The sequence below is a fragment of the Callorhinus ursinus genome, unplaced genomic scaffold (assembly GCF_003265705.2).
Source record: "Callorhinus ursinus isolate GAN/ISIS: 27379988/994484 unplaced genomic scaffold, GSC_fseal_2.0 scaffold24, whole genome shotgun sequence".
In the NCBI taxonomy this organism is placed as follows: Eukaryota; Metazoa; Chordata; class Mammalia; order Carnivora; family Otariidae; genus Callorhinus; species Callorhinus ursinus.
The window spans coordinates 7,847,175-7,863,286 of NW_027397086.1; the positions used below are offsets into that span (position 1 = coordinate 7,847,175).

General features: G+C 47.5%; 1 protein-coding gene across 10 annotated transcripts in view; it reads left to right on the forward strand.

Moving 5' to 3' along the window:
• The window catches only part of DENND1A (DENN domain containing 1A), a 497,276-nt gene that overhangs the window by 428,647 nt on the left and 52,517 nt on the right, over nucleotides 1–16,112 (forward strand). For all 10 annotated transcript variants that reach the window (XM_025888027.2, XM_025888028.2, XM_073905764.1 and 7 more), the window contains 5 exons: nucleotides 3,514–3,618; nucleotides 4,007–4,094; nucleotides 5,953–5,993; nucleotides 8,145–8,216; nucleotides 9,456–9,512. In XM_025888027.2, coding sequence (XP_025743812.1) covers nucleotides 3,514–3,618; nucleotides 4,007–4,094; nucleotides 5,953–5,993; nucleotides 8,145–8,216; nucleotides 9,456–9,512 — 363 coding nt within the window. The remainder of the gene's footprint in view (nucleotides 1–3,513; nucleotides 3,619–4,006; nucleotides 4,095–5,952; nucleotides 5,994–8,144; nucleotides 8,217–9,455; nucleotides 9,513–16,112) is intronic.

Here is a 16,112-nt window from a genome sequence, read left to right on the forward strand (position 1 = left end):
CCCCACTCCAGTAGCGCTACACTCCTTGGCAGTCTTTATTCCCATGTCTGACCAACACTGCTGATGTTGTTCTTGAAGGTTTTTGCAGAAAAAGCCCCCATTGTCACATTCTCCATCTTTCCATCCCATGCCCGTGTCCTTTGGACCGTTTTGTCTGCACAGATATCTGACCCAGGGGGATGTCACCTCCAGTAAGTAGACAACGGGCCCAAAATGTTCATGTTTCCCCAAAGCTGAGATTCTTTCTGCTCTCGTACAGCTAAATCCTGCCTCAGGCTACCCTTATATACAAATCTGGTTGCAAACTCTCTCGAATTTATTGGTCCCTCAGCAGACTGCTTCCTGGCAGGGCTGGGCCACAGCTCTAGGAGTGAATGCTAACAACTCCAAGGAGCATTTCCTCCAAGGAGCTCTAAACTCCCTGGACACAGGTGTCACTCACCTGGCATCGTGCTCAGAGACCTCTTTCCTGTCAGGTCAAGTGGTATCTCAGCCCCAGCGAGACCACTGGGCTCTGCATTGGCCCTGGGCAGTGTAGCGGGGAGTCTGGCAGGGCCTCTGCCCTCTTGAGCTCCTGGTCACAGGGGACACCAGTGAAGATTACTCAGCACCCAGGGGTACCCCAGGGAGAGTGGGAGCACTGAGCAAGAATGAGTGACTACCACACAGAGGCCTAGGGGCACCTGGCTGGCTCAGTTGGTTAAGTGTCTGCCTTTGGCTCAGGTCATGATCTCAAGGTCCTGGGATCAAGTCCCTCATTGGGCTCTACGCTCAGCGGGGACTCTGCTTGAGATTCTGTCTCTCCCCCTCAATCTGCCCCTCCCCCCTGCTTGTGTGCTCACACACTCGCTCTCTCTCAAATAAATACATAAAATCTTGAAAGAAAGAAAGAAGAAAGAAAGAAAGAAAGAAAAAGAAAGAAAGAAAGAAAGAAAGAAAGAAAGAAAGAAAGAAAGAAAGAAAGAAAGAAAAGAAGAAAAGAAAAGAAAAGAAAAGAAAGAAAAAAAATGAGGATAGTCCAGGTACAAGGAACAGAACTGGAAAAAGCAGGGAAGCAAGTGGGAAACGACATGGCATATGATCAGGAGATGCCTTTGGAGCAGAAGGTACCTGGGGGAGCAGAGGAAAAGGGACACAAAAGGACTCTGGAAAAGAAAGCTGGGCTCAGCTTAGGAAGGGTTTGTTTGCCCAGCTAGGGAGCTAGGACTTTTCCTCTCTTCTCCAACACAGGACCCTGTGTACGTGTCACACCCTGCTAGGTGTGCAGTGCTGAGTGGAACAGGTGCCATTCATGCCCACATGAAGCTTATATTCTAGTGGAAGAAGTGAACATTAATCGAATAACCACCCAGCATAATGCCTCTGCAGTCAAAGTTCCCGGGTAGGAGAGTAGCATGATCCAATGTGCATTTTAGAAATCTCAAAAAACTAGAGTAGTTGGAGAGAGGCAACTGGAAGGGACATAGAATTAAATCTCCACCGTGGTGGGCAGTGGGATGGTGAGCAGGGACAACCCTGATTCCTTTCACTGGCAAAGCAAGGAGGACTTGGGCAGTGTGATAGGTCCATGGGGAGCTATGATAATGCCACCTTAGGAAAGAAACAGATGTGGGGTACAGTCCAGGTGGGCTAATAATTGGGAGTTTTGGCCATTTGAGTCTGAGGTGCTAATGGGCCATCCAGGTGGGGGTTGAGACATATGGTTTTGGAGCAAAGGAGGCCTGAGCTACAATTTTATCACAGGTCATCAGTGCATAGGTGACACTACTCATGGATGAGATGGCCTGGAGAGGGACACGATCGCCCTGCTGTGCTTCCCAGTGTGGAAGCAGAACTTGCAGGCCACAGGGATGGGATGCTCGGTGGGCTTTAGTTTATTACTAGCCCATCTCCCTATTCAGCAAGAAAGATGTAAATCCATGGCAAAATAGTCAATGTCATGAAAAGTTCTTTTTCCTGAGGAACCAGTTCTGCTTTTTGTTCTCACAGACAATGTAAAGTTTGCATGTTTCCCTTCTTGCTTTCGAAGCCAGGAAGCTCAGAGCTAATTTTGAGACTTTGTTTTAGGAACCATGTAGGATCTGCATATCCAGATACTCTTTTCCCAATTAAACACATTTTATATATTTACGTATTCTTCAGCTCTGATTTTTTTTCTTTCTTATGGGTGCTCGCGTAGGCTGCCTCAGATCCTTTGTAAAATTAGGTGGGGCTTACCTGTATAAAAACAAGCCCTCCCCCACCCTAATTTTTGGGGTCATCCTTGCACCTTTTGTGCAATGTTTGCCCCATTGCTGAGCTAATATTGGCCAGATTTAAGCAGGAGGAACCCTTGGAATTCACAGCAGCCAGACAGTAAATTTAACACTCACGTAACTCATTAAAACAGGATAAAAGCGCAGCTTCAAACATCTCTGTATCTGTCACCAAGTCTGTGAAGGGAGGGGTACCTTTAATTCAGTTCAAGGTGTAAAAGTCTGATCTTTCAGAATTGAGGATATACCACCGAAATTAAAGACTTGTCTGAGGAGATGAGCACTCCAAATCCCTTCAAAGAAGGATCGAGGTGTTGACTACAAGGATGGGATGTGTCTTCAGCTTCGGCTGTTGTTTTCTTCACTCATAAAACATAGTTTGGTAAAAGCATGCCTCCTCATCAAACTGCATGAGCACACAGTTGACTGGATGGTAAATCTTATTTTTGATTAGCCCTGCTTTTTAATATAAATAATTACTTCAAAATGATAATTTGCTATTGATCAAGATCACTGTGTAAGTGGTTTTCAAACGGTGTTCCACGGCCGGTGCCTCGGGGACTGCAAAGGTGCTGGGGTGTTGGAGGAGACAGCTCAGCCACCACCCCTGCGCCCCCCCCAAACACCACCGCACCCCCCGCTTCCCGAAGAGCAGCTGGGCAATTTTATGTAGCAGGGCTCCTTGTGCATAAAGGTGCTACTTGGATTCTCTTCAAAGTGAAAAGAAAAGTCTGGAAGCTATCACATTGGAGGGCACATCCCACTAACTTGCTGTTGGGATATGACTGGCTCCTGAGGAAGGGGCCAGGGGTAGGGTTCGGAATCTCAGCCTCCTACCAGCTCTGGGACTTTTTTTTTTTTTTTTAAGATTTTATTTATTTATTTGTCAGAGAGACACAGCGAGAGCAGGAACACAAGCAGGGGGAGTGGGAGAGGGAGAAGCAGGCTTCCTGCGGAGCAGGGAGCCCGATGAGGGGCTCGATCCCAGGACCCTGGGATCATGACCTGAGCCGAAGGCAGACGCTTAACAACTGAGCCACCCGGCACCTCCCAGCTCTGGGACTTTGGGGGATGACTTTTCCTCTCTGAAACTGCCTCCTCTTCCATGGAACAGAACTCCTTTGATGACAGTAGCCACTTTACCAAGTAAATGAGGATTAAATAAATTAGCTGTAGAAGTGCCATCTAACCGAGTTTAAGAACTGACCGCCGCCCTCACCTGCTCCTCCAACCCTCCTTTCCCATCTCCGTTTCCCAGGAGGAGCCAATCACCTTCTGTGAAGAAGCCTTCGTGTCCCACTATCGCTCGGGAGCCATGAGGCAGTTCCTGCAGAATGCCACCCAGCTGCAGCTCTTCAAACAGGTACCCAGCCCTCCCCGTGGAGGGTAGCCCATCTGGACCCCCGATGGGGATTTCTGCAGCTGTCCTGCTGTAAGCCCTGAGGCTGCGGGCATGCTGGGACCCAGGCCCAGCTGGAGGGGGCTGAGGGTCTGGGGAGGGGGATGGGTGCAGAGGGTGGTCAGTAACCAGGCCAACCCTCCACAAATAGGCCATTCACTGGCACAGGTTATCATAAACGCAGAGCCAGTGTTTTAAAAACTTGTTTGTTTGTTTAACTCACTTTTCCAAAGGCCCTTTCCTGTCTTGGGAAGCATGGTGGTTCTTTGGTCGTGCACTGAGGTGCCCAGCTGCTTGGTTTTCCCCCGTTTCTTTGCCTAAGCTGTTATGCTTTTGTTCTTTCTTTATATAGTTTATAGATGGTAGACTGGACCTTCTCAATTCTGGCAAAGGTTTCAGTGACGTTTTTGAAGAGGAGATCAGCATGGGCGAGTATGCTGGTGAGAAGCAGTTCGTTTTCCCTTCTGTGCCGTGGGCTGCTATGTGGGACTAGGGTGTGCGTGGCAGGGAGTGGCAGTGGCTTCTTTTTTCCTTCAGTGGGGGTTGGGGAGAGACTCACTTCACCCCCGGCCTTGAAATGTCTGAGATCCTTTGTCCTGGGGTCATTCGCTTGCCCTGGGCGGCCAGAGTCTAGTGAAATGTAGTGGCCAGCATGCTGTGACACAAAGCACTCGAGACCCTGAGTTAGGAGAGCTGGCTTCACATCAGGACCCCGCCTCCAGGGAAGCCATGAGAGCTTGGTCAGGCCATGGCACCTCTTCAGCTGAAGTGCCCCCGTCTCTGCACTGGGGAGAACGGTGCCCGCCTCACAAGAGTCCTGTGGAGATTGACTCGGAGTCTGTGAGGACAGATGCGGGCACGGGGTCACTGCTAAACGAGTGTTTCTTTAAAAGGTGAAAATCATCACAGAGTGCCCAGTCTCCACAGACCGTTAGACCTGGAGGGGTCATCCTCATGATTCAGAGGCGGCCTCTGAGGCCGAGAGAGGTGTTCCTAGTGGACCCTGCCTCCTGAATCCCAGTCTGGGCTTCTTGCCAAATTCCGAAGCCTTAGTCTGTGGCAGCGAAGACAGAACCAAATGCAAAGTAATAATAATCCTGCTGTTGGCCCCCTCTTATTGCTGGGCATGTGCCTGGTCTGGACTAAGCTTCTATGATATAACTGGTGATCCATAAATTCAGAGAGTCAGGCATAATGTCACCTGCAAAGCCCCGTTCACAGGCCTGAGCAGCCTGTGCTGCATGGAGAGCACAAGCACCAATAAAACCAGTCTGCGGACAGTGACAGCGAGTCAGTGATGGGTATTTCCTGAACGCCCGCCATGTCCAGAGCCCCAGAGAGTAAGAAACAGAGGACCGGGTTTTGCCCTCATGGAGGAGCTTTTACTGATAGGAGAAAGAGGTGCATAACTAAAGACAATTACAGGTTAAACCAGTGCAGGAAAAGGAGCAGAAATAGGCTTTTATGCAGTCAGAATAGGACTCCACTAATCCTCACTCTGTAACGTGAGGGCTTCACAAAGGAGGCAGCACTCTCAGAGATGAATATGAGTTCTGAGGAGAAGACGGGCTTTATGTGTTGTTCAACGAAGTCATGTCATTCGGAGCTTCTAGAAAAGCTGTCCAGTGATAAGACCTCCTTATCCCACCAGAAAAAACTGAACAAGTCCCCCAACAACGCCTCCCTTTTCTTTCCCTATCACTACTCAAGTGTCTTGGGGCTGAGCGTGTGTCCGGCAGTGTGGGCACATGCAGCCCTGAGGTGCCTGCCCTGCGGTGGCTCACAGAACTGCAGAGACTGTGGACTTTGGAGTGGGAGTTAGCTATTTTAGCGGACTGTTCAGAGGAAGGGTTCAGAGGAAATGACATGGGAGCCGTTGGTTGAGTATCCTCAGCAGAGAGAGTAGGGAATGGTGGCCAGCCAGGGGAACAGCGTTTGTGAGGGAATGGAGGGTGGAGGGGATGGACGTACGGGATGGAAAGGCCGAGGGTGGGTGGAACCAAGACAAGACTGGAGAAGACAGTCAGGCGTGCTAAGGAGTCTGACCCCACCTCTATGCAGTAGGCAACAAGGAAGGAGGATTTGAGTTGGTACTCAGGGCACTGATAGGATCGGATCTCTGTTTGAAAAAGAAAACTTGTGGCAGCAACTCACTGTTGTCTCCTGTGGGCAGTGAAGCATGGGAGCCTCAGTGTGTTTCTCCAGATTTTGAACTTTCCAAGTCCTGCTTGCTAAGCAATTCGAGGAACTCCTGAGAGCACATAACTTCAACCACTTCTCTGACTCCTCTTTCCCCAGGCAGCGATAAACTCTACCATCAATGGCTCTCCACAGTCCGGGTAAGTGTGCACCCCACAGAGCCCCCCGGGCCCCTCCGGAGCCTCCTGGCAGCCCCCCACTTCCCCTGCCACCCGCAAGGTGGTCATTCAGCCCCAGGGCCCTCCACTCTTTCAGCTGAAGATGCTTCTGCTTGTAAAGCCAGGCCATCTAGTGCCAGGGGGAGGCTTGTACGATGAGACTGTCCAGAGCAGCCCTCAGTGAGGCTAAGGAGAGCCAGGAGAAGCCTCCTTGTCTCAGGAAGCTGGCCAAGGCATGTTGAGTAGATATGGTTATCCTAGAGCATTTCTGGAGGTCTCGTCTCCTTCTAGACCAGTGCGATTGGGACGTTTTCATAGGAAAACCAAAAATGTGCCCCTCTTGCTGCTCGGTGTCCACGGCAAAGGCTCCTGGGAAGATGGGGTTTTTCACCCTTCGCTGTTGTTATGAACAGCATTTTGTTGTGTTGGAAGCTAAGTGCTTAGGTCTTCAGAAGCCACTAAAGAAGTCAAATTCTTGCCTCTGCATGGGTTTATCAGTGTGTATATCCTGAGGGCCTCCTGTGGACTGGGCGCCATACTGGGGATACAGTGGGGAGCAGGAGGACACAGTCCCTGCCCTGGGGGAGCTCCCTGTCTTCTTAGGGTTGCACACATGAACAGGCAACTCCAGCATAATGTGATAAGTGTTCTCCCTGCTTGTGGGCCGAGCACACCTCTGGCCGAGAGTAAGCAGTTCCTCAGTGAAAGACCTCTTTTGTTCTTCTTGTATGGCCAAACACTGCACTTGGCAAATCATAGACAAGCAATAAGGACTTGTTGATTGACTGATAAAAGGAGTTTTAATACTCCAAAGGACCATTGAAATAGGATACTGAGTAATTTTGGAAAGCAGTATGGAATAAATGAGTGGGTAAAAATTTCATATTGTCCTACAACATAGAATGCTTTCTAGGTCAAACTGCAATGTTTTCAATTAAAGCTCAAAATTTCTAATACAGGCTGCTACCAGAAACTGTGCTAAGAGTTAATCCCCGTAATTACAGTACTGTATTTTATTCTTTTATATACCCACTCGATCCAGTCTCTCTCTCTGTTCAAATCAGGTAGAATTATCTTTCCAAACCACCACAGATCTGATTATTGATGCATCTGATTAAAAATCCTCTGGAGTATGGTCTCCATATCCTGGCCCCTCAAGAGCTGGCCCCATCTGGCCTCAGCCCCGTGTACTGGTCCTCCTGTGATACGCTGGCCACTTGCTAGGAACACACTAGGGCTGTCCAGCGTCTGCACTTTTTTAATGTGCAATTCTCCAGCCCTAGAATGTCCTTACGCTTCCCGTCCCCCACATGAACTCTTCATCCTCTAACGCCTTCTCTGACCCTGCACACACCTTGTGCACACAGCCAGTGCAGCTGTCCCGACCTTCGGGTGCAGCTGGGGCGCCCCCCAGCCTGGAGGCCCTTGAGCGTGAAGGCTGGCCTTCCTGTGACTCAGTACCCTCCAAGGCTAACACAGGGTGTCTCCGCAGTGAGCCCGCACAAAACGTCTAGAGCCTGTGCACTGCATATCCGTTCGTTGCCTCCTTTGTGTACTGGGAAAACCATCCCTCCTCCTCTTCTCCTCTGTTCTCCCAAAGAAACTGAACCAAGAAATTGGTATGTTGGATTTGTACGAAAGCCATGATTCATGTTGATGGCTACTCATTCTTTCCTTCCCTCAAGATATCAATGTTAAGGAAGGCAGCCTACCAGAGTGATTAAAAATAACAACACAGAAAACCAAGGTGAGGAAAGGAAGGCATGTGACCGAGGGTAGCTAAATAAACTAGATTTTCTTGAGAAGCCACAGATTACTGTGGGGAAACCTTGCCTCAGAGAGCCTGCGAAGAGCTTTTCTTCCAGCCAGAGGAGAGGTGCCAAGCAAAACACCGAGTCCCCCTGCAGCTAGTTATCACTATCTTCGTTCTCACCCTGCTCTCCCAGTACCCACCCATTGCGATCCTGCCACGGCCATAACTAATTGCCCGGGACCGGTTACCATCTAGGCCTGTTCCCCTAATTAAATTACACACTCTTGGAATGTTGCTTAACTTGTTTAAAGAGGAGAGGTTTTTGTTGGTGTTGGCCCACTCTGTCTTGAGTCCCTATTGCTAATTGACTTCTATTATAGAAAGGAAGCGGAGCAATTCTGAACACTGTAAAAACGAAAGCGAACCCGGCTATGAAGACTGTCTATAAATTTGTGAGTACTGGTCTTGGTCTCAGGATCCGAACAGATCTGTCCCTCGGCATGATGAAACTCTTCAACCTAGCTGGCTCTATACTGCAGAGAGGATTCAGGGGCTGCTGTGCTGTTTCCTAAAGCTTCCACGGCTCTTAGAATTACTTAGTGTTGATTATTTGGTGACCAGGTCAGTGATGTTTTTCATGTTAAACTGTTTCTGCTCACAGTTGCTGCAGTCAAGACGTGGGAAGCCACGGGTTTTAGCTTTTAATAAAATGTAGACCAGGTGGCTAAAATGCTGGCTGATCTGCGCTTGTGTCCCTGAGAGCCAGAGGCGTGGTCAACCGGGCGTTCTGGTAAAACCTTTCCTACGGGGACCCCATTATCATGTCAGAATGAAGCAGCTCCTTTGCTGGTTACTGAAAAGTGTTCATGGTGGGACACGCTCCCTAACTGTCGTCCCAAATTCTTCATCATCTCTTTCGCCACTACCCTATAGGACATGCATTGTTTGTGAGACTCATGCCCACAGCAGAGAGAAAATAGGAGAACACGGCCGCTCCCAATCCGATGTTCCATCTCTTACAAGCCTCAAGTATTTTTTTTTTTCCTCATGGTTTCTCTTGCTTGCTAATTTGACTGTGAGCCACTTGGGTGGTTTTGTTTTATTTCCATTTTTAATTTTGTTAGTCCTTTCTGTGCTTAAGTTGTAGTTATTTTAACCGGGCGGGTGGCTGCCAACAGAACCACACAGGTCTAAAATGACGGAAAATAAAACCCAGGGTGTGTGGCGAAATGAGATTTAAGAAACGACACCAGGGGAACCCAGCAAAGTGTCTGCTCAGGCCAGTCAGCCCCGGCAGAAAATTGGTCCTGAGGCCCTGCCCCGGTGAAATGTAACAGATATTCAGATTTTTGCAGCCTCAAAAACTGCTGTTCCGTCTGCACTTACTGGTGGCTGTCCCCAGGCTGCTGAGATAAATAATTACAGAAAGCAGAAGAAGGCCTTCCGAAGCGGGGAGAGGGAAAAAAAAAAAAAACAACTCAGGGCCATCAAAATGCAGAAAATAAAATCTCTGTCGCCTCTTTAAGGGATTTTTTTAACCTATTAACATTGTATTTGTTTTCGACTTGATGATCCCATTTTTCCTTTTTTTTCTAGTAATCAGAGAAGGTGATTCACGACGGATTGAAATCAAGCATAGTCCCTGCTGGAAACAGAGAGGGAATCTTAACTTAAATTAATTTTTCATGCAGGCAAAAGATCATGCAAAAATGGGAATAAAAGAGGTGAAAAACCGCTTGAAGCAAAAGGTACTTGAAGTTCTTATTCAAAATGTATAAGCACCGTGTATGAAATGCGTGGCCACAAAAAAGTATGATGTGATCAATAGAGGGCTGTTTGATACAGTGTTGTTAGCACACTTCAAAATGCATTACCAGCTGTCCGGGAGTTTTCACACTGTTATAAATATTCACAGACAAAAAACTGTCTTCAAATAACATTAAGACTGGCTTAAACCCACAAAGGCAAGCAAGTTCAGAGTTACCACTATCATTCTGCCCCTTGCCCACCCCACTGGGCCTGGGGTTCACGGGGCTCTTAGAAATTGGCTCAGCCTCCCCCTCTGGGCACCTCCCCTTCCCACAGCTGACCTCTGTCCCGGGGTGGCTGGTAACCAAAATCAAGAAGCATCTCCAGGGAAATGACCTCCGGGGTTCGGGCATGCACGTGGCCACCACGCAGATACAGGGCACACAAAGGGTGGGTTTCAGGAGGACGCCGCGGGCTCTCCTCACAGTGCTGGCCTAACCAAGAGGAGCCCAGCAGTTCCTGTTTGAGACTCTTGGGCAACAGGACTCTGATTTGTCTTCCTGGACCGTCAGTAAAATGGTACGAAATCCTACAGGCTCCATGCTGGCCAGGAGTCCCCTTCCTGATTCTCTAGCCTCGTACAGGGAAGTTAATACATCAGAGGGCATTTTTACGTGATGACGAATGTCATCATTATCAGTTACCACTCTTCGATAACCACTTACTGAGGATGGTCCAGGCTGGGAGCTTTCACATTTAAGCCTTAGAACAATGCTGAGGGAGGGTATGATTCCCATTTCATGTGTAGAGAGCCTAGACTATGATTCGGAGGTGAAGGAATTTGCCCAAGGTCACACTGTTGGAGCCTACGGAGCGTGGATCGGGTTCCAGACCCATCCATTTCCAGTGTCCATGCCCTTACCACGACAGCGTTTCGTGCTGCCCTCCTGAGACAAGTGTTTGCTTTCCAAAACACGTTTGGGAGCATTTACTTCATTATCCCACACCCCCAAAATGTGCAACTCTAACAAGGGCCTTTGCCTGTCTCGACAGTTTTTTTTAAAATTTGAAAGCAGTTTTAATGTTATGAAGTCAGAAAGGATCTCTAATTAACTTGAAATGGTCCAAGGAATTGATTCCTTTCTTTTAATTGCAAAATAATTTGTTATGACTGAGCATTTAAATTCCTAGTTTCAGCTGAGAGTGAATTTCTAACAGCAGAGATTCAAGTCCCGAAATAAAAATCCTGCCTGTATGTCCAGGTGGACCCTAACTGTGGTCTGTTGTGCCCTGCTAGAGGCTGAGAGGTGGAATTCTTTCCTTGGATGTTAAGTCCAATCCATACTTTTTTATCTCCTATCCCAGTCACATGGAACTGAGTTGGATAAAATACAGAATGGCAGGGAGGGGGTATTTCTCTCACCAAATTTTCCCTCCTTGATGACCTGATCATAGGCTCAGCTGGTATTAGAATACTCCTTGAAGCAAGTAAAGAAAGGGGTCCCTCCTCAGGCCGAGGACAGATGCTCCTCATTGGTCGGATCTGCTCTCTGCAGGCCGTCGCCTCCCTCCCGGTACGTGGAAGCCTTGGGCCTGACGAAAATCCCCTTTTTCTGATACGTAACATTTCTGCAAATAACTAGTTAAGCCCCAGTTTTTTGCTGTTGTGGTTCAAAGGTTACTTAAACAATCTAGATCACCCTCCTTCCACACCGCCTCCCCTTCCTTTCCTTGATAGTATCTAAAGCGGGTTTTCTTCCCCCCTCCCCTTCTCCTCTTCCCCCTGCCAGTCTTTTCAAGAACAGCTTCAGGAGATAATGTTCTATAGAAAGTGTCAGTACATTTCAGGTGACACAAATGGTGAAGGCATTTTATAGAAATGTGGCTTGTCACCATCGGACTGTTGACAGATCTATTAGTGCACCTTTTTCAATTTTCACTTTTCCCCCCTTCGGTCTTACAGATTTCTATAGACTTGATATTTTGCAGTTGTTCTTGGAAGAGCTATTTTGTAATTGAAACTCTAGCATTGTTCAGTGCAGGCAGGACTTGGCTCTCCTGTTCCCTTTCTTGAGCTAATTTAGGATTTGGCTCCATCTGACCTCTCTCACTGCAGTAGAAAATATTTCCTTGGCTTTTTTGTTCCCCTCTCCTCTGCCCCCTCCCCTTCACATGGCAACATATCTGTGTGGCTCCCCAGATGTGTCTAATGCAGACATCTCAAGTTTGGTTTCTGCTATGAAATTGAGGCAGTTCCCAACAAAGATCCAATTTTCAAATGTACTGGGCTGCCACCTGGCCTCCTCTAACTCTGCATAGTGATGGTGACCTCGCAGATATAATCAAGAACCCAATCTTGCCCTCTGCGCTCTCGCCTTGGGTTTGAATTGCAAATAGAAAATGTGGGGCCGACCTGCGGAGAGGTCATCATGGTGCGTGGAGGGTCCATCTCTAATATGACTGAGCAGGGCCCCTTTTCCATCCCTTGTTCATTTGTGCTGCAGATTTTCAAAGCATCTGAAAGAGGAGCTTTCAGGTATCTGTGTGACCATTGGCAAATAATTGTTAATAGTTACTATAGTGTGGCTTTATTCCATACCTGCTCTGCTTCAGCCCAACAACAAAAAAAGAAGGATGGATGACATATTTCTCTAGATAAATGCAGCAAGGTGGTCAAGTTCTTTAGCTTGGCCTCCTTTGAAGTCTGAGTTGCTCAAAATTAGGAAGAAGAAGAAACGGCCAAGATGCTACCCAGCTGCTGCTCTCTAAAGGAAGGATGTGGTGCTCTCCTCCAGAGCGTCTCCCCGTCGGACCTGGCGTGCAGGAGAATGCCGCATGGCTGGGCTCCTGACTGTCAGCACACCACATTCTCTGGCCACACAGTGCGAGGCTGGCATCAGCGAGCCCTGTTTGAAAGACGATGGGCGCACACGTGCTCCTTCTCACCTGCAGGGAACATTAAGATACTCACATAAGGATGTCATTTTTTTTGTCCATTGGGAAACCCCTGAAAAACGATCTTTTTTTTCTTCAGTATCAGAATGATTGAATCAGATGGGCCCATTTCACAGCCCTTTTGAAAGTTTCTAAATCTTTGATCCTGGAAAGATAAATTGAGCTTGTCGATGTAAGAGTTTGTGACGGAGAGGAGCAAATTCACAGTTAGGTCAGCGAAGCCTCGAGTCTCTGGCCAAACATTTCCGAGTGTATTGAAGGGAGTAAGCGTGTGTGGGCCAGGGAGACCTAGGTAGACTCTCGTAGAACAGACGTTTTCACACCTTATCACACAACTGTCAGCTCCCTGTCTCCAGCACGTTAAAATACGCTGCAGCCTCAATCACAGAAATTCCAACTTTGGATATTGTTTTGATATCAATATTCATAGTTTAATTTGCATTCGCTGTGGTGTGAAGTAGACTGTAAGAGAAGGGCGCTGCACGAATCTGAAAATGGAGACCAGCAATCTCAGTCAGAGATGTGAAGGGCTCTGCCTCACGCCCACCGCGGCCTTTGAACCCCGGGCGCCGCGGTCTGGTATTTGGGCTTCTGAGGTAGCTCAGCTAGGTTTAGTGCTGCTTGGTTGTGTAGGATATTAACTGTGTGACCTTGAGTAAGTTAGTAGACCTCTCTGAACCTGGTTTTTTTTCTCATGTAACTAGGAACACGATCGACTTTTACTGGATTGTTGTAAGGATTAGAAGAGGTGATGGCTTTCAGCAGCAACACCTAGGAGCCACTCATGAAATGGAAATTTCTGTCCTGTTCATTTCCTCATATCCCACATCCAGAGCAGCCGATCTCTCCAGACGCCCACGTGTACACCCCCTGAGAGCATGGCTGGCATGCTCTCCCTCCCTTTTGGTCATCCGCACGGCCACCAGCAATTTTTCTAGGACGCAGCACTGACTGTGAGGAGGCACTCTCTTGATTAAAACCTTCCAGACCTTTCAAACCGTCCTCCACCTCAGCCAGGGGGCTTCTTGGAATGTCCCAGCTGCTGAGCCACTTGCCCTTCCTTAACCAGGTGGTGCTGTCTACATACCCCTGGCCAGGAAGGTTCTACCTGCATCTCTGCCTCATGAAGTCATATCCCCAGCTCCTTCCAGGTCCAGCCCCCTCCCCAGCTCCTACCCAAGGCCACTCAGCCCCCTTCCTCCCCTGGGTTTCTGCCTCCTGACTTCTCAGAGGTACTCTGTCCAGTGACGTACTGCGTGCTGTCCCTGCCTCCTCCACAGACAGGTGGAGGGTAGACCCCAGTCATGATTTTTGATTCCAGCAAACTCTTAGGAAAAGTGATGGGAACTGAATTATTTTCTGACTCCTTTACTTTACCAAGAGATGGGAACAGGTTGGGCCCCAGGGCTCCTGGTAAGAGATTTGTCACTCTGTGGTGGCCTCTGATCCGCAGCTCTGTCTAGTGCCTTCCTCCTATGTGACCCTTCAGGAAGGAACAGATTTACCCCTCCTGTCAGCTTCTTGGTTTTGCATTTTCAAAAATGACATTTCGACAGTCTTTTTTTTTTTCCTGTTTACAAACAAAAAACATGTTTATTGGAGACAATTCAACAAATCAGACAAGCAAAAAGAAAATGATCTGGTTTTTATAACCTGCATTTTCACTTACTGTATTCTGAGTATTTCGCAGGCCACTAAAGGTTTCTTCTGCCTGTCATTGTTTTAAGTGGCTACAGAAAATTTTATCTGATGGGCGTATATACATTAATCAGTCCCTTTCTTGGATACTTAGCTCCAGTTTTTTTTTTCTAGGCCAGGTATTCTCATAGGTAAAACATTGCAGGAATTCTTAATTATTTCATTAGGATAAATTTCTAGGAATGTAATTAATGGGCCGGAGGGCATGCACCTCTTTTAGGGTTTTGATATAAATTGCCAATTTGTATTCCCTCCAGAAGGGTATGAGAGTGCCTATTTTCCCAAACCCTTTGCTGGCAGCTCCTCAGCTCATTCTGAGACCACAGTTTCTTTAATCACAGGATCTCTACTGTGTCTGAGATCTCTGCTAGTAGATACAGTAGAAGATGTGAGTTGGCTCTATTTCTTTCTTGACTAGGGCTCCTCCCACTCTGCTGTCTCTGGGAGGAAGCAGTTGTCCTTCCCCAGCTGTAGGAAATAGTGAAGAAGTGAATAAATTGGCAGGGCGAGCCACGGGACTTTGTAAGAAGTCTTTTGCACTTTGGGATCTTCTAACTGAAGAAAATTAATGTGCAGCACTGTTTTTTGATGCACAAGCACATTTGTATATTGGACACATTTGCCTTCCAAATATTCAACTCCGTTTACAAAGATTGATCGGAGAGCGTGTACTATATATTCAAGGCTCTGAGGCAGAGAACCCAAACCCCAAGGAATTGACATTCTTTAGGGATAAGAAGTAAGTGCAAAGAGAGCAGAAGGGGTGGTAGTAGAGGGTCAATGTAACAGAAGGGGGAGATCACACCTGCTGGTCCGCTGAGCACCTCCTCACTCAGAATACCTTCACGTACGCTGCTGTCATGGGTCGATACTGGTATAAACGCCAGAAATCACAGAGCTCTTGGTTCCTCCACTTTCTAGCTGTGTGGCTTTGGGTGAGTTGCCCCCTTTGAGCCTTGTTTCCTCACCTATAAAAGAGCGATAATCCTGTTTACCTTGTGGTTGCTGTGGAAACTAAGTGTGATCGTGAAGGTCAAGGGTCTGGAAAAGTGCCTACCAGTAGTAGATGCTCAGCACAGCCAAGGGAAGCTCTTTTTAGACGGTGCTTTTTCCATTTTGCAGGGGATACGAGCTATCAGTTCAGTTTGCATAGGACTGTAACGTTTTCCAAGCTCCCTCATGTTTCATCTCCTTTAATTCATTCTCCCTGTAGCTTTGAAGTTCACCAAGCAGGTGGTGGTCTCCCCATTGTAAAAATAAAAAAATAGGTACAAGACAGTGTTTACTTACGTGCTTAAACTAAGACACCTTACCCAAAACCACCACACACGTTTTTTAAAATAGCTATCATCTTATAGTTTTTATTACTATCAGTATTTTCTCACCATGTAACCTTACTGCTCCATTTCTTTATATTTTTTCCAGCCTGTCACTCACACACACATGCAATATTTTTCATGAACTAAAAATTGATTCTTTTTCTTTTCTTTCTTTCTTTTACTTTTTTTTTTTTTTTACACTGTTTGGCTTTACTCAACCTTTGTGTCTGTCTTCTCAGTAACCCCACCTGGATCCGGAGTGACCCTTTTGCCCTTTGTTACTTTCTGGCGCAGATGGAGCCCCTCCCCTTCTTTGTTCCACTTGACCTGAGCACCTTAGGGCAGCCCCTTTTCTAAAAGAGCCATTTCTAATTGGCTATCGGCAGCCTCTCATCATGCAGGCTACGACTTGGGGGCCACTTACTGCAGTCCCTCCCTGTGAAATCAAGAGGCCATCACCTCCCTGTGTTGTTACCAAGCAGGGCTAGAGGCTGCAGCTGGGTGTGTGGGTTGAATGTAGCAAGATCCCTACAGTTTATTATAATAAAGTTTATACCTTTATTAGTAGGTATTCCGTTATTACTAAGTGCTGTACGTAGTACATTATTGAATCATAATGTTCTAGAC